Source organism: Leptosomus discolor, chromosome 6 (genome assembly GCF_034619465.1).
Source record: "Leptosomus discolor isolate bLepDis1 chromosome 6, bLepDis1.hap2, whole genome shotgun sequence".
Taxonomy (NCBI): Eukaryota; Metazoa; Chordata; class Aves; order Leptosomiformes; family Leptosomidae; genus Leptosomus; species Leptosomus discolor.
Window position 1 is genome coordinate 16,651,266 of NC_141396.1, and position 19,212 is coordinate 16,670,477.

Consider the following 19,212-nt stretch of genomic DNA (forward strand, 5'->3'; position numbering starts at 1 on the left):
AGGACTCTCACAGCCAGGCAGAGCAAGGGGAAGGAGCCGCTGTCTCTTCTCTGCTGAGCCATGTCAGCAGCCCTGGAGGAGTTCTGCGGCTCCGTCTTTTGGGTGAGTGGCTTCATCACCCCCATCGCCTGTTCTTGAGGTAGAATGCTCAGTGGAAGGGGAGAGCAGTAGATCCCAATGCTCACAGCTTGGTCAGCCAGTGGAACCCAGCTGCCAGTGGTCGGCAGAGGTTCTGGTATTTATCCAGGACTGTCATGGCACTGAGTGCTGTGCACTGCCTGCATGATATCCATGAGATCACGATGCAAATTACATTCCCTGAGTGACCCCTGTCCTGTTTTAGCCTCGCAGCCCAGCTGGGAACGCAGGACACTGCACAGACCTCTTGGGGAACGATTTGGGTCCAGCTGCTGTAGCTGGCTTTGCTGCAGCAAGGGGTGGTTGTAGGGGAGACCCTCCCAGGTTCAGGTAGATAGATGGGTAAGGGGACATCACCTGGGACCTTGGCTGAGTGCTGAAATGCTCAGGCAGGAAGGTGGGTGTTGAGGAGGGGGTGCAATAGGGTGGGCAGGAGCTGTAAGAGTGATGGCTCTTGTGCTGTGAGCCAGGTGAGGGTCAAGCCATCACAAGTGACTTGTCTGTCTGTCCTTGCTGCCCCCAGAATGCCTCCTACCTCGCTCGTCCTGATGCCGACCTGCCTGTCTGCTTCCAGCAGACTGTGCTGGTCTGGGTCCCCCTTGGCTTCTTCTGGATTTTGGGTCCATGGCAGCTCCTGCCCATGTGCAAATCCAGAGCCAAGAAATCATCTGTGACCAAACTCTACATCATCAAACAGGTAGAGTGGGGCTGAGGGGGCACAGAGGGTGGGTTGGAGCAGCCTGGAATGGAGGGCTGGTGAGTGGAAAGCTTCTGGGCTGGCATCTGATGTGTGATGGAGAGTTGAAAAGTGTAGGAGAGAAGGAGCAATGGGCTAGGGCACCATCTGGGAGAGAAACGTAAAGGGAGGCCCAGGACAAGGCATATCTGGGACAGAGGGGATAACAGGACTGTGATGCACTGGGAGGGAGGGCAGAGGTGTGTACTGGGGCCTCTTGTCTTGTTGGCTCTTATCCTCCAAGCTTGAAGTGCTCCTGTGGAAGTGCTACAGCTTCCCAGGCCGGGTTTGGGTTGGAAAGTGTGTAATGGTGTATGGGACACAGTGCTTTTATGCCCAACTGTGTTGTCTCCCAGTGGTTCCCAGTGCCCATGATGGGCTGGATCTCCCCTCACAGCTGCTCCCCTCTCCCCACAGGTTCTGGCTGCCTTGCTGGTGCTGACAGCAGTGGCAGAGTTGGCCCTGGCGTTTGTAGAGGACACAGAGCAGGATCCCCTGCCAGCTGTCTGGTACACAAACCCCAGCCTGTACATCACCACCTGGGTAAGGGTTCAGCTGGTAAATGTGGTCTTTTGTGTGTCACCAGAGACAGGGTTTGAGACTGTGGGACCAAGCAGCAAAAAACTTCCCTAGCACAGAGATCAGCTGGAAACCATGTCCACGAGGGAAGTGTTGCCTGGAAGATGGGTAGGGGACTAGCCCTGAACAGGTGTGGGTGGTGCACGGGGGTGATAGGTTGGGGGCAGGTGTCTGGTTGTGCGGTGCTCCCTGCTTTTATCCTTAAAACTGGGATATATACTATGCCTGTGAGCGTAGCTGAGCTTTCTGGCAGAAGCCTTAGTAGCAGCAGTATGCGTTTCACAGGACTGATTGCACAGCGTGAACATGGCTTGCTGCTCTGATGTCTCACAGCTTGCCATGGGTTGCTGCTCAGTTTTGTGCAAAGAGTTGAGAAGTGCCACAGGATACCCAGGCAAAGGAGAAAGCTGAGGACAGAGGGGCTATTAGCTTGATGGAATACATGCATGGAAGTTGCAGATATCTTGTGTGAGACATGGCATATTCTAACAAATTCAAAATGCTCAGGAGCTACACTTAAAAGCAAAAGCGACACCCCCGTTTGCTATCCTTTGTATTTTGTCAAGGCATTTAGTTTCACGTGCAGAGTTTATGTAAGATTATAAGACAAGAGGACTGCCCAGAGAGGCTGAGCCTCTGGGTCTCTGATCTGGCTTTAGTTCCAGGTCTGGAGGTAGTATTCAGGAGACAGGGTGTGACGCCTTACAGATGGGCATGTCTGAGAATTTGGGGTGAGAACAGCTAAAAAGAGAAATAGTGCCCTGCTGTAATGTCAGGGTGCCTTCAGACCTTACTTTTCCTATGAGGAGCCTGATCTTACTTCTTCCTGAAATAAACCTTTGCCCTATGCGATTAACTCCAAAGCTTATGTAGGTTTGGCAGTGAGCTCAGGCTCTGGGAGCTTGGTGTCTTCAAGGCAGTGAATCCCAGCAGATCACACGTGCTGATGTCCCAGGACACATCCTCCAAAGGCACGTTTAGAGCCCAAACGTAGTCCTGCAGTCCTACCTGAACCTCTGACTGATTTTTCCTTCCCCCAGCTCCTGGTCCTGCTGATCCATGATGCGCGACGCTTCTGCTTGCGCAGAGACTCGGGGATACTTTTCTGCTTCTGGACGCTGTCCCTGCTCTGTGGGATGTTGTCTTTCCAGTCACTTGTCCGGAGAGCCCTGCAGGTTGGGTTTGGCAGGAAGCTCTGTGCTTCCCTGTGGTCTTGTTCTGTCCCCAAAGAAAGTCCTTTTAGGCTTCATTTCTTGACAAGCTCCCAGTGGTATCACTGAGGTCCCAGCTGCCCTAGGGACCATGGGGAACCAGAATAGACCTGAGAAGGAATTGCTGTTTGAATTCATCCTGTCTCTTTGGGGAGGCATAAGCTCTCCAGGACCTATTTCTCCCCTTACAGACTTATGGGAGGAGGTCAGGGAGAAGCAGGGAGGGGTGGTGAAGGGAAGCTGAGCCAGGACCTGCAGCAAGTTTTGCACTGCCCTGTTGGGCTCAGCCATGTTCACTGTCCTGGGGATGGATCTTGTCTCTGAGCACCAGGTGGCCTTGAGACAAGCCTCAACAGTCACCCTGGACTCTCCATTCCTGCAGGGACCAATCTCTGATGTGCCACGGTTTGTCCTTTTCTTCATCTCCTATGGGCTCCAGCTGCTACTCTTCCTTGTCTCGGGCTTCTCAGACATTGCCCCAGAAACAAAGGAGATCAGAAAAAAGGTGCGAGGTCCGTGTGGGAGTGGGCTTGGGGCTTGGGGTACCATATCCCAGCTGGCGTTGTGCGGGGCAGGGTGAGCTCCATTGCAGAGGCTTCTCCTGGCCCCTGTGGGAGGGAAGATCTGGGGGCTTCAGCAAGGGGATCAGTGAGAGCTGGAGCCTGCAGCCTGGGGCATCTGCACATGTGTCTAAGGGGGGCTGCTTCTGGCTGTGGAATGGAGTTCCTGGGGATGGAGCTGGCACAGTTTGAAACCTCTGGTATTCCTTAATGGCTGGGGGTGCTGAGTCAACTCTTGTCAACACCACTCCTCAGCATCAATGATCTCTTGGTACCCATTTTGCTTTGTACCCTAGAACCCACAGGTGACAGCCTCCTTCCTGAGCTCCATCACCTTTGAATGGTACACAAGGTGAGCAGGGCTCTGTGGGAGGTTGCAGGGGTGCTTTAGGGCTGGGCCAGTGGTGTTTCAGGGAGTCTGCAACACAGGCTGCTTGGAGTTAGTAGCGAGAGGCACCACACTCAGTGCAGTCTGTGCAGACTGAGCTCAGGGCCAGGCTGGGTGTGGAGGCTCTGCATTTGCAGTAAGGACTCTTCCTCAGCTGTCGTGTGGGAGACTTGCTGAGGGGAGATTTCTCTGCCCCACAGCATGGTTTTCAAGGGCTATCGCAAGCCCTTGGAGATAGAAGATGTCTGGGAATTAAAAGATAAAGACAAGACGAAGGCTATTTACGCTGTTATGGAGAAGAACATGAAGACTGCGGTAAGGAAGGCCCAAGCAGAACTGGAGAAACGGAAACGCAAGAAAAGACACCAAGAAGGTGACCCAGACCATGGGAACAACATGAGCAAGGCCCAGAGCCAAGACATCCTGGTGCTGGTAAATCCCTTCTTACTCTTGGCCTTGCATGGGACTGAGAGATCCAGGTCCAGCCATGGGGAGTAGGGTCACCTCACCTGCCTGCAGCCCCTTTTGCTGGGTTTTCCACTCTTTGATTCTGCAGAGCCATGGGCAAGGATGGAACCCATGACAAGGTCTTTCCTGTCCTCGTCAGATCCCCATGTTTTGAGACACCAAGAAAGTCTCCATCCTTCTGCCCTACAGAAGGTCAGGAACCACCCTCAAGTCTGCAGTACAAGCAGCTCCCTTGTTTCTGTCTTGCTCTACCCCAGATACCTCCTAGCAATGAGGTTAGAGTGAACATCACTCTGTGATCACCCCAGCCTCAGGTTCTTCCTGGGGTGCCTGATTTTTGGCCTGAAAAGTTCAGGCTCCATACGAGGGGTTTGCAACAATTGTCTTCGGTGCACAAGAGAGGTGTTAGTACAGGGGGTGTATGACATGAGCAGAGATCAGTGAGAGGGAGCACGTCTGTGGCTTTGCCCTGGAAGCATCCTTCCAGGTGCAGGAAGCCTGCACAAACAGCTCCTTTACTTCTGTGTGGGCTTCCCTCTAGGAGGAGAAGCAGCCGAAGAGGAAGAAGGAGGGAGACAAAGGGGACTCTGGCCCTCACAAGGATTTCCCCAGGGGTTGGTTGGTGAAAACGCTGTGCAAGACCTTCTGGCAGAACCTCGTGCTATCGGTGGCTTTCAAGCTGGTGCACGATGGACTCGTGTTTGTCAGCCCGCAGCTGCTGAAGTGAGTCCTTTCTCTCTGTCCCTGTCCGTGCACTGTCCTGGCTTTGCACCTAGCCCCACTGCCTCCCTGTGTGCGCTGCATCCATCTCTGTATGTGTGCCTCTCCCAGCCACACACCCTGGGGACTTTTTGTGCCCTCACCAAAGGTGTGAGAATGTGTTGGGTTACAGTTTAATGAAGAACTGATCTCAGCTGGCTGCCAGCTCTTATGGGTGATATCTTGCTCCCTGCTCCCTACGTCCTCTGTTGTGCAGTCCTGCTCTCTCCCTGGTGACAGTCCTGGCTCTTCTTTGAGGCCCTTCGTGAGTCAGGCCAGCTCAGCCCAACAGGACCTGCCCGTTTTCTTTTGCAGAGCCACACAGTCTCTGTGGATGATCTGAGATTAGTGACTCACTGCTGTATGTGAAACGTGGTGTCCGTGGCAGAACGAGGACACCCAGCAGAACAGGGGTCCCCAGCTTGCTGAGCATCGAGCCAGCTGTCTGGAGCGGGGACTTTCTCACTGCTCTCATGAGGATGTTCTCCCTGCATTGGTTTGGAGCATCCTGCTTGGGTCTGTCTCAGTAGGGTGGGGGTCTCATGGGTTTCTTTACCCTCCAGGCTGCTGATTGCCTTTGTGTCGGATGAGGAGTCCTTTGCCTGGCAAGGCTATCTGTACGCCATCCTGCTTTTCCTCACAGCGCTGATCCAGTCAGTCTGCCTGCAGCAGTACTTCACCTTGTGCTTCCAGCTTGGCATAAACGTGCGTGCCAGTCTCATCTCTGCCATCTACAAGAAGGTTGGTATGGCCCTGTCATCACACTCATTGTCTTCCTCCAGCTGGGCTGGAGATAGCAGCATCTATTGCTTGCCCCATCAACCTGGAGTGACTGGGGTGTATGCCTTTTACTTCCCAGGAAGACACAGGGAGAGCTTGGCTTTTGGGACACCCACCCAGTGCTGGGGACACTGTGGGTGCTAGTTCTGCCTGGGACCTGGGTGCTGCAGCTGTGTGTCTGACAGCTACCAGGGGCTGAGGGAGGTTTCTCTTCAGAGCAGCACAACACCAAGGGCAGCTAGCACTGGGATTCCTTCATAGGCATATGTTTCTTTGTCCCCAGCAGCCAGCAGCTCCCGGTGTGCAGGTAGTGATGATAGCACCTGTGGCCAGCAGAGAGGCATCAGGAGCAAACCCAGGAGCAGTTTCAGCCTGGCCAGCTAATTCCCTGCTCTGTGCCATGCTGCTGGTCATCAGGCTGCTCCCAGGCTGACTTGCGGTGACTACGCTTTCTCTCTCCAGGCACTCACCATGTCCAGCGCCACCCGTAAGGAGTCCACGGTGGGAGAGACCGTGAATCTGATGTCAGCTGATGCCCAGAGGTTCATGGACGTGGCCAACTTCATTCACCACCTGTGGTCATCCCCCCTGCAAATCATTCTGTCCATCGTCTTCCTCTGGGGAGAGCTGGGCCCCTCTGTCCTGGCTGGCATTGCAGCCATGGTGCTTCTTATCCCTATAAATGCATTCCTGGTCGCCAAGGCCAAAACCATCCAGGTCAGTGGTGGGTGCAAGGTCCTCCCTGGCCTCTTACTCCTGAGGCTCTCTGTTGCTCCCCTCACTCATCTTCCACACTCCCCTACCCTTCCCTGTTATGCTGCGGGTCTTTCCCAGCCTAGGAAGTTCATCTGACTTGGGCTGGAGGTGTCTCTAGCCTGAGCTGGGGGGTGATCAGCTGAGATGAGCAGGAGGCAGGTGAGACCTGTTCTGCCATCACAACTGAACTTGAACTGGTCTGGGTGCAGCGTTGAGAACTGAAAGTGAGATATTACCAACCATAAAATAAAGCTCTATCTTCTACCTGACAACAGGGTACTGTTTTTTCCCAGGTTGTCCAGAGCCCCAGGGAGCCAACATCCAGCTTTGTGGGATGGCTTCTCTGGGTTCTGGAGCCCATTATTCCCTTTCCTGAGGCATCTCAAATGTATTTCCAAGGGTGAACCACTGTCTGGTTTAGGTGACCTCTGGCTCTTCTGTTTGTAGGTGAGGAACATGAAGAACAAGGATGAGCGCATGAAAATAATGAGTGAAATCCTCAATGGAATCAAGGTGAGCAGTGGAGTGGAGTCCCCCTGGGCATCTGCTGCATCCCTCTTCTTAGTGCACTGTACCTGGAGGCAGCACACCTGTATAGCCCTATAGAACCAGTGTTAACGTCCAATTTTGGGGCCCCTATGTTTGGGTTCCTCACCTTTTCAAAGGTTGGTTGGGGAGGAACTCTGGGTGCCTGGACCAAGACTTGGGAGTTAAGAGAGGTTTTTCTGGGGGTTTCCTGGATGGCCGTGGTGGTGAGCAGGCTGCCATGGTGGCAGAGGGACTGGCAGTGACCTGTAAGCCGAGGATAAGAGAGCAGGAATGCTGTGGGGAGGTGCTATAAGCTATGGGGCAGGACAGGAGAGGGGAGATTCAGTGACCAAGCAGGCTTCTGAGCAAGCCAGGAGCTGGTGATGGAGGTGCTGGCCACCAGTGAGCTGAGTGTGGAGGCCAGCACCTGCTCACCCTGCCCATCCCACAGATCCTGAAGCTTTTTGCCTGGGAGCCCTCATTTGAGAAGCGAGTCAATGAGATCCGTGCACGTGAGCTCAAAGACTTGGTGAACTTCAGTTACCTGCAGTCAGTCTCTATCTTCGTGTTCACATGTGCCCCTGTCCTGGTGAGTGCCAACAGGCCCAGGGTGGACTGCACCTTCCTCAGAGTTGGGGGTTGGGCTGTGTCCAAGGGGATGGGAAAGACTGGGAACCTCGTCTGGAGTGCTCCTGCAGTGAGGAAGGGGCTGGCTGACAAATGCCTGGGATGCAGGGTATGGTTCTGGCTGCTGGCAGGAGAGCTGTGGTGGAAAGGGGTCCCATCAGAGTGGTGAGACAGGGCCCAAAGGAGAAAGGAAGCAGGAGGGGAACAGCTTCCGAGCACGAAGGCACTGCTGAGGCCTTGGGGGAGCATGAAGGGCTGGGCTGCACACAACCACACTGATGGTGGCTTTCCTTGCTTTCTGTCGTAGGTCTCCTTGGCCAGCTTTGCCGTCTATGTGCTGGTGGATGAGAACAACATCCTGGATGCACAGAAGGCCTTTACTGCCATCTCCCTTTTCAATGTGCTGCGCTCTCCCATGGCCATGCTGCCCATGGTCCTCTCTTCATTGGTGCAGGTCAGCCCTCACACAGGGCAAGGGGTGCAGGGGGATCTTACGATACCTGTGCTCAAACCAGCACATGGATCTCAGGTCTGTGATGGACTTGGGCCTTGGACACCCAGGGGTTGGTGCACAGGACTCTGCTGGCTGTGGGGTTGGACAGGACTCACATATGTGACATGGGCTTGGGGCTCAGAGGTTGGGGCTAGTGCTTGGGTGGGGGCTGTGTGTATGAGGTGGTCTGCTTACGGGGCTCCTGCCAGCGCACCCAGCTGCACCCCATGCCCATGTGCCATCCTCTTTCTGCTATGGCAGACCAATGTGTCGACTGCAAGGCTGGAGCGCTACCTGGGTGGAGAAGACCTGGACACCTCGGCTATCCACCACGACCCCATTGCAGGTAGGTGAACCTCCAGGTTACTCCCTGTGTGCCACAGGCTGGCCCAACCCTGGGCTTTCCCAGCCCTGAAGGACTGCTCTCTGCTGACAGGCAGTGCTGTGCGTTTCTCGGAGGCCACCTTTGCCTGGGAGCGGGACGGCAACGCCGTGATAAGAGAGTGAGTGCTCTGCGCCATGTTTGGGGCAGGTGGCTGGGGAGAGGGAGTCTTTCTACGCTGTTAGTTGGTGATGGCAGTCACCTCTCACAGTGCTGATAGAAGCCAGTGCCCCAGAGACACTGCCCTCACTGGTCCTATGCAGGAGCTGGTGGGTGACCTAGCAGTGCTGCTTCCTCAGCCCTCATGTCTTTGCAGTGTCACCCTGGACATCGCACCTGGGAGCCTGGTGGCTGTGGTGGGGGCTGTGGGCTCAGGCAAATCTTCACTGGTGTCAGCCATGCTTGGGGAGATGGAGAATATCAAGGGGCACATCAACATCCAGGTGAGAGGAGCTGACAGGTGCGGGGGGCTGTGGGGCTGCCTGGGAGCTCAGTGGGGAGGCAGCAGGGCAGGACTGGTCCTGGAGTGGTGGCTCAGGGCAAGGACAGGCTGCAGTAGGTGGCAGTGCTCAGGCTGATGCTCTGATGAGGCAGCTGTTCTTGTGTCTCTCTTTCCAGGGCTCCCTGGCCTATGTCCCCCAGCAGGCCTGGATCCAGAATGCCACGCTGAAAGACAACATCCTTTTTGGGTCAGAACTGGATGAAGCTAGGTATCAGCAGGTCATCAAGGCCTGCGCCCTCCTTCCAGACTTGGAACTGCTGCCTGCGGGTGACCAGACAGAGATTGGAGAGAAGGTATCAGCCCTGGACACTATGGGTTTCCCATAGCACTGCAGCAGAGGACAGAGCTGTTGCCCTGTGCCAGCCCAGTGCTCAGAGAGTTCCCTTCCCTTCCAGGGCATTAATCTGAGCGGGGGCCAGAAGCAGCGAGTCAGCCTGGCCCGGGCAGTGTACAGCAATGCGGACATCTATGTCCTGGATGACCCATTGTCTGCCGTGGATGCTCACGTCAGCAAGTACCTCTTCGAGCATGTTCTGGGGCCAAAAGGACTGCTACAAAAGAAGGTGCGCACCCCTGCCCTCCTCCCCACCACCTGGCCAGGCAGGAATGGCACTGGCACGGCATTGACCATCCAGGGAAGGCTGAGGTTGCTTGCTTGGGACAGAGAGGGGTCCTGCAGGCCCATGGCTGGGGAGCGAGGGGTGGTCTGATGCTCACTACACTGCAACCACTTTGTTGCAGACGCGGATCTTGGTGACGCACAGTATCAGTTACCTGCCCCAAGTCGATAACATTGTGGTGCTGGTGGCAGGAGCAGTGTCTGAACATGGCTCCTACAGCACCCTGCTTGCAAACAGGAGTGCCTTTGCCCAGTTCCTGAACTTGTACGGCAGCCAGGAGGAGGATGCTTCAGAGAAAAATACCACAGGTACTGGGAACATAATGGGGCTGTGGCAGTTAGAGGGGCCATGCATGTGTCTTGGGGTTATGATGACCCCAAGACCTGGTCCATCAGTCTGACCTGGCTCTATCCAGCCCAGACCCCAGGGGTGGCTGCTGCGAATCCTTCCTAGCTTCTGGTAATCAGCAGCACAAGGACTTTCTGCCTAAGATTCTCATGCAGGCATTATGTTGAACAGCCAGCGAAGGACCTGTCTAATTCTTTCACTCCCTTTTTAGTTCGTTTATGTTCATGGGTCCCATAATCTTATGTGGCAACAGGCTCCATACCTCAGTGGTGCTGGGGTGAGGAAGATCCTTTGGTTTATTATTCGGTTTATTATATGTTGGATAACATTTCATCTTTATCATGTCCCCCAGTGCTATGGGGAGGAGTGGTGTCAGGTCAGGCGGATGCTCACCCTGCCTGGGCTCAGCCCAGTTGTCCAGCTGGAGCCTGGCTGTTCCCAGTCCATCTCCACAGGACCCATCTCCACCTGCTCAAAGAGATGCTCCTGAACTGGAGTGACATGATCTACCAGATCTTGCACCTACTAAACTAGGACAAATCTCTCCTTCAAGTCCCACCAATGGTACTGGGATAAGTCAGCAGCAGGGACTGCCTCCATGCAGGCCTTTAGCCCTATGTCGCCTGTCAGTTCTCCCTCCAGCACAATGGATTTCTTTCTCCTCCTGCTGTAGTGGGCTTGCAGCAGGGTTGGAGAAGGTGTGATGTGTGGTGGTCAGACACAGAAAGGTGGAGCTGAGTGCAGCAGAGGTGTGGTGTATAGGATTTGTTCTCTCCTCAGTGCCTGACCCTACCTTTCCCCATCCCTGTGCTTGTAGCTCTTGCTTTAGCTGAGGATGAAGACATTGAGCCTTGTGTGGAGGAGGGCCCTGATGATGTGGTGACCATGACCCTGAAGCGAGAAGTCAGCATCCATCGGAGAGAGTTCAGCCGCAGGTGGGAACTCAACCCGACCTCTCAGCTCTCTCCCCTGGCCCCTAGGAGAAAGGGGATCTGGGAGCTTCCCTGGGGAGTTCCTGCAGAGAAGGGGCTGGGAGCCTCCTTACCTGCTCCTACCACCAGCTGGACTGGATCAGGAGCATCTGGTCTTGCCTTTACTCACATAAGTGTGTCACAGCCTTACTCTGTGGTCTTCTTTGAAAGCCCTGCTGCTGGCTGGTTCTGCTTTTGGCAGATGAGGGGTATGATTTCATGGCTGCATACGCCTAGGGATTCCACGAGGCTCATTCAAAGCTGCCTCAGTTAGGACATTATTTCCCAGAAGGCTCCAGTACTGGAGTCCCAATGCAGCAGAGGGATGGACCCCGAGGACAGTAGGACCCATCTGGCCCACTGTGACTAATGGTGCCCATCACCTCCCTGCAGCCTTAGTAAAACCAGCACCAATTCCTGGAAGAAGGCCCAGGAGGAGCCCCCCCAGAAGCTGAAGGGCCAGCAATTGATCGAGAAAGAAGCTGTGGAAACCGGCAAGGTGAGGAGGATGGATGGATGGATGGATGGATGGATGGATGGATGGATGGATGGAGAAATGTGCTGCCCTGGTTCAGTGCTACAAGACCCTGACTGTGGCTCAGAGAAGACGGTGCTGTCTGTCTGTGGCCCCACTGCAGCCAAGAGATGCTGAAGGAGACAGAGATGCCTGGGACTGGTGGGCAAGGTGGTGGAGGGGAGCACTGTGGGCAGCAAGACAGGAGTCCCAAGGCTGTGCTGGGTGTCATTGACCATGGTTTGCTGGGCAGTGGTAATGGGCTGAACTGGTCCACAGGTGAAGTTCTCCATGTACCTGCAGTATCTGCGTGCTGTTGGCTTGTGGTATTCTTTCTGGATTGCCATGGGCTATGTTGGACAGTACGTTGCCTTCGTGGGGACCAATCTGTGGCTCAGTGCCTGGACTGATGATGCGCAGCACTACCTGAACCAGACCTATCCTGTGAAGCAGCGAGACCTGCGGATCGGGGTCTTTGGGGCACTGGGGGTGTCACAAGGTGAGTGTGGGAGCACAGGGGATCCTGCTCACCTCAGCTGTGTGGTCTGGAAGGGATACGACTTGCAAAGCCTGCAGCCAGCAGTGCAGCGAGGAGCAGGGGACCCAGCATTGTGTTCATTTGCCTGCAGATGCCTTCCTTGTGGCTCCTGGCTGAACTGGGGACAGATATCAGCCTGAAGCCAGCATAAATGCCCCCTAGGAGCCTGTGTTGCCCCCTTAGGTTGAAGATCACTGTCCTTAATCAGTCTGGAGATAGTGCCAGGGCCCAATCCAAGAGTTAATGTTCTTCCCTTGTGGTGGGACACAGTTACTGGGGCCTCCCAAGAAGATGGGATGCAGGACTACCACAGTGGATCACTGCAGAGCTGCTGGCTTGGAGCTGCATGATGTGTTCTATCTGCCAAAGGGTGCCTGGGGCCAGTATCACACATGAGCTGGCGATGAGCGCTCTGTGCTTTCCTTGCAGCTGTCTTCCTGCTCTTTGCAACCATCCTGTCTGCTCAGGGTGCTGTGCGAGCCTCCCGGGTTATGCATCAGCAACTGCTCAGCAATATCCTGCATGTGCCCATGAGCTTTTTTGACACAACCCCGACTGGCCGCATTGTGAATAGGTTTGCCAAGGTAAGAGAACAGCCTGAACATGGAGGAGGTGTTTGTTCCAGCAGGTCTGGAGAGCATTGGGTGGTGGCATACCCTGTTGCTGTTCATCACTGCACAGATGAGCCCAGATCGTGTCCTGGAAGGGACTAGAAGGACATGGTGGATGCAAGGCTCACTGTGAGGCAAGCCACATCCTGGGCTATAGTAGGAGGAGAGTGGCCAGCAAATCATAGGAAGTTATCGCCTCTGCTCAGTGCTAGGGAGGCCACAGCTGGATACTGTGTCCTGTTTTGGGGTAAGAGGGATGTGGAGAAATGGAAGAAGAACCAGGGTAGATTACCAAGAGAGCCTAGAGCTCATGTCCCATAATGAGATGTCCTTCTGGTTATGGACTCTCAGCAAAATAATAGTCTTTGCTAAGTAAATGAAGCTCATAAAACAAAGAGAAAACGAGAAAGGAGGGAGAATGCAGACAGGTGTTTTCAACTGTGCTGCCACTCCACTTTTTCCTTTGGTGCCATCTCTTGATTTTTGGAAATAAAAACCTCTCTTGAGATCAAGCCTAAGGGTTTGCTGAGTGCACTCTCAGATGAGGTAGTATGTGGTGCCTAGCCCTGTCCCTCTTTTTGCCTCAATTCCTGCTTCTGCATCCTGGGTCCAGAGGAAGATGCAGTTCCCAAAGCTGGTCTGTGCAACAGGGCAATGTTATAGAAAACTTCTCTGTTAAAGCAGCCATTCCCAAGCTAAGAGCTGTGGCCCTAAATGGAGTTGTGACTCTTAACATCAATTCAGTGCCATACAGTATTTCGCAAGTGTCTGGCACTGCGTTACCACATGAGTGTTTAGAAACTCTATATGTGTGGGGGGGCTTTGGGTTTCTCCCTCTCTGTGGGGTCACTGACTGCTTTTCCACACTTCTTTGTATGCTTCAGGACATCTTCACGATAGATGAGACCATTCCCATGTCCTTCCGCAGCTGGCTCACCTGTTTCATGGCCATCATTAGCACATTGCTCATGATCTCCCTGGCCACGCCATTCTTTGCTCTCATTATCATTCCCTTAGGCATCTTCTACTATTTTGTGCTGGTGAGTGACCGGGGCTTGAGAGAAGCTTCTGCCCTGCCCCTTATCTTGGTCGCTGCTGGGCTTTGTGTTGGTAACCAAGCTGTGTCCCTCGTTTCAGCGCTTCTATGTCTCCACGTCACGCCAGCTACGGCGTCTGGACTCTGTCACCAGGTCTCCCATCTATTCCCACTTTGGTGAGACAGTGTCAGGCCTTTCTGTGATCCGGGCCTACGGACACCAAGAACGGTTCCTGCAGCAAAACGAGAGCACCATGGACATAAATCAGAAAAGCGTTTACTCCTGGATAGTCTCAAATAGGTGAGTTTTACTCTTCATGCCACAGCAAAACCTGCAGCACCTCTGCCCAGGGGCTTCTGGGTCCTGAGGGAGGTGCCTGAGATGCTGTAGTCCTCTCTCTTGATCTTAGGACTGAGGGTCTGTCTAGGAACTGAGTGAGCTTGGGATAGGGATGCCATCTATGAGAAGGAGACATTTTAGGGTGATTTTGAAAGCCAGAGTGTGGCCCTCTACAAAGTATCCAGAGCCTGGGCAGGGTGAGCTGTGCTGTCAAGGGCTGAGATGCTCTTGGTGGATTCTGGGAAAAGGCTGATGCTCCAGGCCAGGTGGGAGTGTGATGGGGGCACTGTCTGGTGTTGATGTGTTACTGGTACATGCTTTGGGTTTGTGAGGATTGTGCAGCTGAGGCTCCTCTGATATATGGAATTACCAGCACAGGAGGTTATGTATGAGATGCGGGGACTGACAGATAAAATGAACCTGCTTGCAGAACTGGCCAGAAATCACATGCTGTGTAGGTGCAGGTGCCGGTGCCATGTGTACAGCACAAGGGATGCTGGTGGGCTGCTCGTCTTACTGGTGGGCCCTGTGTTGGGCACAGGCAGATGCCTCTACCCTGCTCCGCAGCCATCCTCTCCCGGTGCAGGTGGCTGGCCATCCGTCTGGAGTTCGTTGGGAGCCTGGTGGTCTTCTTCTCTGCGCTCCTAGCAGTGATTTCAAAGGGCACTTTGGATGGTGGCATTGTGGGTCTTTCTGTCTCCTCCGCTCTCAATGTGAGTAAATGAAAGCTTTTTGTTATTCCAGGACAGGGCTGTTCTTGGGAGCTCCCACTCTGATCCATGGAGAGGGGATTAGCTTGGGTGTCCTGTCACCTGGGGAGCTGTTATGGAGCCAGGGGAGCACACATCCCAGTGTGAGGGGAATACTTGCTGCTGTAGGGAGGAGCAAAGTCCTACTGTGGATCAGAGATGCTGCAGCAAAGCTTCTGAAGAGCTGGGGAGAGGGGGCTGTGGCTGGGGAGTGGAGAGGTAGGGGCCAGTCCAGGGCTGCTAATTCCCAGGCTGAGTCCCTGAGCTGAGGCAGTAGGTGGTGGTTCCTGGGTCCCACTGGACTCTGCAACCTCTGGCTCTGCCATGCAGGTGACCCAGACACTGAACTGGCTGGTGCGGATGTCTTCAGAGCTGGAGACGAACATTGTGGCTGTGGAGCGGGTACACGAGTACACGAAGGTGAAGAATGAGGTGAGGAGACCAGGATCCAGGCATACACCTGCTGCACCGTTTGGTGCTAGCCAGCATCACAAGGTGCAACCCCCCTAACACTCCTGTGTCCCCAGGCTCCGTGGGTGACAGAAAAGCGTCCACCTCACGGCTGGCCCAGCAAAGGTGAGATCCAGTTTGTTGACTACAAAGTTCGTTACCGACCTGAACTGGAACTGGTTCTTCGGGGGATCACCTGCAATATTGGGAGCACCGAGAAGGTGAGGACCTCTCTGCCTCTGCCCACACCACACTCTTTCCAGAGTGACACGGTGTTCAAGTTGTTTCTGTCCTCTTGGCTTCAGTCTGTGGGCTGGGGAGGCATGGTGACAGGACGTGGCTCCTGGGGACTCGAGCTGCGGGGCAGGGACCAAAGGAGACAGTCTTGGAGATGGTGATTGCAGATGCAGGGCAGGAAGACCTGCCAGACCAACACAGAGAGCATCTGCCCTGTTTTCTTCAACCCTATCAGCTGGTTTAAATAGCTGCTTCTACAGGTTGGGGTTGTGGGCCGGACTGGAGCTGGAAAATCCTCCCTCACCAACTGCCTCTTCCGGGTGCTGGAGGCCGCTGGAGGAACTATCGTCATCGATGGGGTAGATATAGCGACGATTGGCCTCCACGACCTGCGCCAGAACCTCACCATCATCCCCCAGGTGAGCTGATCCCTGCCTTTCCATGTCCCACTGCTGCACGGCCTCACCGCGCTCTGTTCCTTGGGTGATGCATTGCCCTTAGTGCATCCCTGGGTGCTGCGGAGACTCCAAGAGTCTGTGAGCGTGCCGTCGCCACCTCCCCTGCCCAGCTGCAGGCAGTGGGGTGGGCAGGATGTGGCCAAACTTGGGGGCCTGGAGCCATTACCCCTGCTGAATGGCCGTAGCGTGGCTGAACGTGGTGCTGTCCCTGGCAGGACCCCGTGCTCTTTACTGGCACCCTGCGGATGAACCTGGATCCCTTTGACCAGTACACAGATGAGGAGGTCTGGAAGGCCCTGGAGCTGGCCCACCTGAAAACATATGTGCAAACCCTCCCCGAGGGGCTGCTGCATCTTGTGAGTGAGGGAGGGGAGAACCTGAGGTGAGTGGAGAAGCAGAGGTACGCCCAGGTCCCCTCCCTTTTCCTGGTCCCAGGGATCAGCATGGAACAGCAGCCTCCAGCAGAGTGGCTGTCCAGGGATTGAGGGCACAGAAGCTTCTGGGAGTGAAGGTGCAGGAACATGGTCCAGGAGTCAGGGCTGTCAGGGAGCCGGTGTGAGCCAACCCTTCCATGGTGGCCCAGAGAGCAAGATGCTGAGGGACTTGGTGCTAAGGGTGGCAGGTGATCAGTTGGGGCAAGGTGGGGGATGGCTGGGCAGGCATGGTGCTGAGATCAGGGCAGTGTGTAGCAGTAGGCTTGCAGAAGCCCAGCACCTCCTGTCGGCCTAGTAACTCACGTTCCCCACCTCATCCCAGTGTTGGGCAGCGGCAGCTGGTGTGCCTGGCTCGGGCCCTTCTCCGCAAAGCCAAGATCCTCATCCTGGATGAAGCAACAGCAGCTGTAGATCTGGAAACTGATCATTTAATCCAGACAACGATCCGGAGCGAGTTTGCTGACTGCACAGTCCTTACTATCGCCCACCGCCTCCACACCATCATGGACAGCAACAGGTACCGTGGGGCAAGGGGATGGCGATCTGGACTCCTTGGATGCGTTGAGAGGTGGCCAGCAGCAGAAGCAAGGATGCAGCCAGAGGGGCAGGGGTGGATGCAATGCCCAGAACAGCAATGTACAGAGGTTCTAGGAGAGAAGAACAGAGGGATGGGAAGGATGGCCATGCAGTAGTTATGCCTTTGTGGGGAGAAACATTTTTGGGGATCCCTCTTTACAGCAACAGGCCACAGAGGTGTTGTTGACACCTTATGTGTGTCACCCTGCCAGCACAGGGAGGACAGCTGTGCCCCTACACCTGTGCTGAGAGGAGGTGAACCACATAATGTGGTTGTAGAGGGTGAGGGTTGGTGGGGCTGCAGCACTGGCACCAGCAGTGCTATCTGCTCAGATCCCAGGAGCTCAGACCTTCTCCTTCCCTGCTACCAGGGTGATGGTGCTGCAGGCTGGGAGGATTGTGGAATACGACAGCCCTGAGGAGCTGCTCAAGAAGCAGGGCATCTTCTCTGCAATGGCAAAGGACGCTGGCATCACGAATACAGAAACCACCGCACTGTAGGTGGAGCGGAGCAGCGTGTGGGTGTGTGCGCAGGCAGCTCCGTCCTGCTGGCACTCACCAAGCGGGCACTGAGGTCTCCTTGCAGACGAGCTGCCCGGGAATTTGTCTCTCTGCAACTGGGAAGCAGAGAGGGTGGCTTCTCTGGCTGTCAGGGACAGAGGATCTCGGCGAGTGAGCTGTTAACCTTCCTGCCACACCCTGCCTGCTGTGCACACGAGGGTCTGGAGCGGCATAATTTGTTCCAGTATAGAAGGGAAAAGTTATACGCCAGGCAGGGAAACCATGACCCCCTTCGGGGGGTGTCTTAGTTTTTGTACTTCGCCGTGCCAGAGAAACCTAGCTCAGAGATGCTTTAGCACTATGGAATGAAATTGTCAGTTTAATCTAAGAGTGAATGTTATAATTTGTTTACTTTTTGTAACTGTTTCTAGTCTTGCAACTAAAAGTGTGACTTTAAGGCATGCTAAATAAGCCTCAGTTTGGCTTTAAACCTGGCTAGTGTTTCAGGGAAGCTGGTAACACAGGTTGTGCAGACACACATGGCTGGGCACTCCAAATTGAGCTGCACGAACACTGCTCTTTGGCAGCAGAGGTGGAGAAGCGAGGGCCTGCCTGCCTTCCCTATGGCTACAGCTCCCTTCAATGGCAGCGCAAATAAATAAGGCAGTCCCTGGGGCTATTGTCACCACTGGCAGGGCAGACTTTGGGCGGTAGCTCCAGACTGCAAACCTGATGGGGGTAGAGACAAGCTGGAGAGGTGCAGGCACGCACGTGTGCTACACTGACAAGCACACATAACACGTGGTGGTTTCTTGACCCTTATTTGTTCTTGGGCATGAAAGCCAGGAGCTATAGCACTGGCAGCAGCTGCTGGCATGCAGGGAGCCTGTGCCCACGTACACACTGCCTGCCCACGTACAGCAAGGCAAACCCCTTCACCCTGTCTGGTGGCAGGAGGGACTCGGGCCACCTGCAGCCCCAGCTGAGTCACACAGGGGGTGTGTGTGGGGGTGTCAGTGCAATCACTTCATCTTAATGAAGAACTTTCCTGTGAGGGTTTCCTGGTGCCTGGGCTGCTGCTGGCACAAACACCAAGGCAGAAGCATGCTGGACCCCACCAAAAGGCACATTGTTCTTCCTGGCCCTGCAGGGTCTCCATGAAGGCTGTGGGCTTTGCCCCTGAGCCCAGCACTGGCCAGGCACTCCTCCCAGCTCTCCCACCACTTGGACAGGCACCTCCTCTACGCAAGGGCAAACCTTTATTTACAGAGCAGCAGTACAGGGGATACAAACATCGCCCCAAGAGAGGGGAGCTTCGCTCCTTCAGGGCAGGGCAGCAGTGGGTAAAACACACCACCCTGGCAAAGGGCACCACATCCCTCCCGGGGAGGGCCTTGCCCTCCCAGAACGTCCGCACAGCCTCCAGCACCCTGCAGGAAAGCACAACTGAGGCAATCCTGGTCAGAGCCACCCCCAAATCAGTCTGGAAGACAGCCTGGGCTTTGCCTTCTGCCCTGCCCCAGCCCAGAGCAGCCAGGTGGGCATGTCAGTGCAAAGGCAGGTCTTGGGCACTGGAGATATTGCACTGATAAGGGAAGATGGCGTTCTGAACCTCTGGCTCATGTGGAAGATGAGACTCTGATGGCTGCTGCTAGCAGTAGAGCTTGGAGAGGCCCAAGCCCCCAGGAGACCAAACACAGGGATGAAGCACCCGCTGGGGGGCTCTGCTGTGGGGGCTTTCAGAGGCTGGGCCCATCCCAGCCCTGGAGCTTAGCTACTCCCAGCAAACCTCAGAGTTGCTTTCCCAGGCAGGGTGTAGATGTCCCACCCCGAGGTCTTGCATAGACAGATGAGACCAGGCTCCTGCTGCTGGTGAGAAGGCACAGGGAGCACATTCACAGGGCCCGGGTTGCTTTTAACAC

General features: G+C 55.0%; 1 protein-coding gene across 1 annotated transcript; it reads left to right on the plus strand.

Moving 5' to 3' along the window:
• Nucleotides 1–60: 60 nt before the first annotated feature.
• On the plus strand, nucleotides 61–17,735 carry ABCC2 (ATP binding cassette subfamily C member 2). The gene is made up of 32 exons (XM_086467524.1): nucleotides 61–102; nucleotides 662–835; nucleotides 1,292–1,417; nucleotides 2,494–2,628; nucleotides 3,047–3,169; nucleotides 3,521–3,576; nucleotides 3,813–4,044; nucleotides 4,622–4,803; nucleotides 5,403–5,580; nucleotides 6,082–6,336; nucleotides 6,823–6,888; nucleotides 7,355–7,492; nucleotides 7,838–7,984; nucleotides 8,285–8,369; nucleotides 8,460–8,526; nucleotides 8,722–8,848; nucleotides 9,024–9,200; nucleotides 9,303–9,470; nucleotides 9,649–9,835; nucleotides 10,693–10,810; nucleotides 11,240–11,345; nucleotides 11,640–11,859; nucleotides 12,328–12,482; nucleotides 13,394–13,549; nucleotides 13,647–13,846; nucleotides 14,472–14,598; nucleotides 14,965–15,066; nucleotides 15,162–15,305; nucleotides 15,582–15,740; nucleotides 15,995–16,161; nucleotides 16,536–16,730; nucleotides 17,161–17,735. The coding sequence occupies exons 1-32, from the start codon at nucleotides 61–63 to the stop codon at nucleotides 17,288–17,290; spliced, it is 4,644 nt and encodes a 1,547-aa protein (XP_086323650.1). The 3' UTR covers nucleotides 17,291–17,735.
• Nucleotides 17,736–19,212: the final 1,477 nt, after the last annotated feature.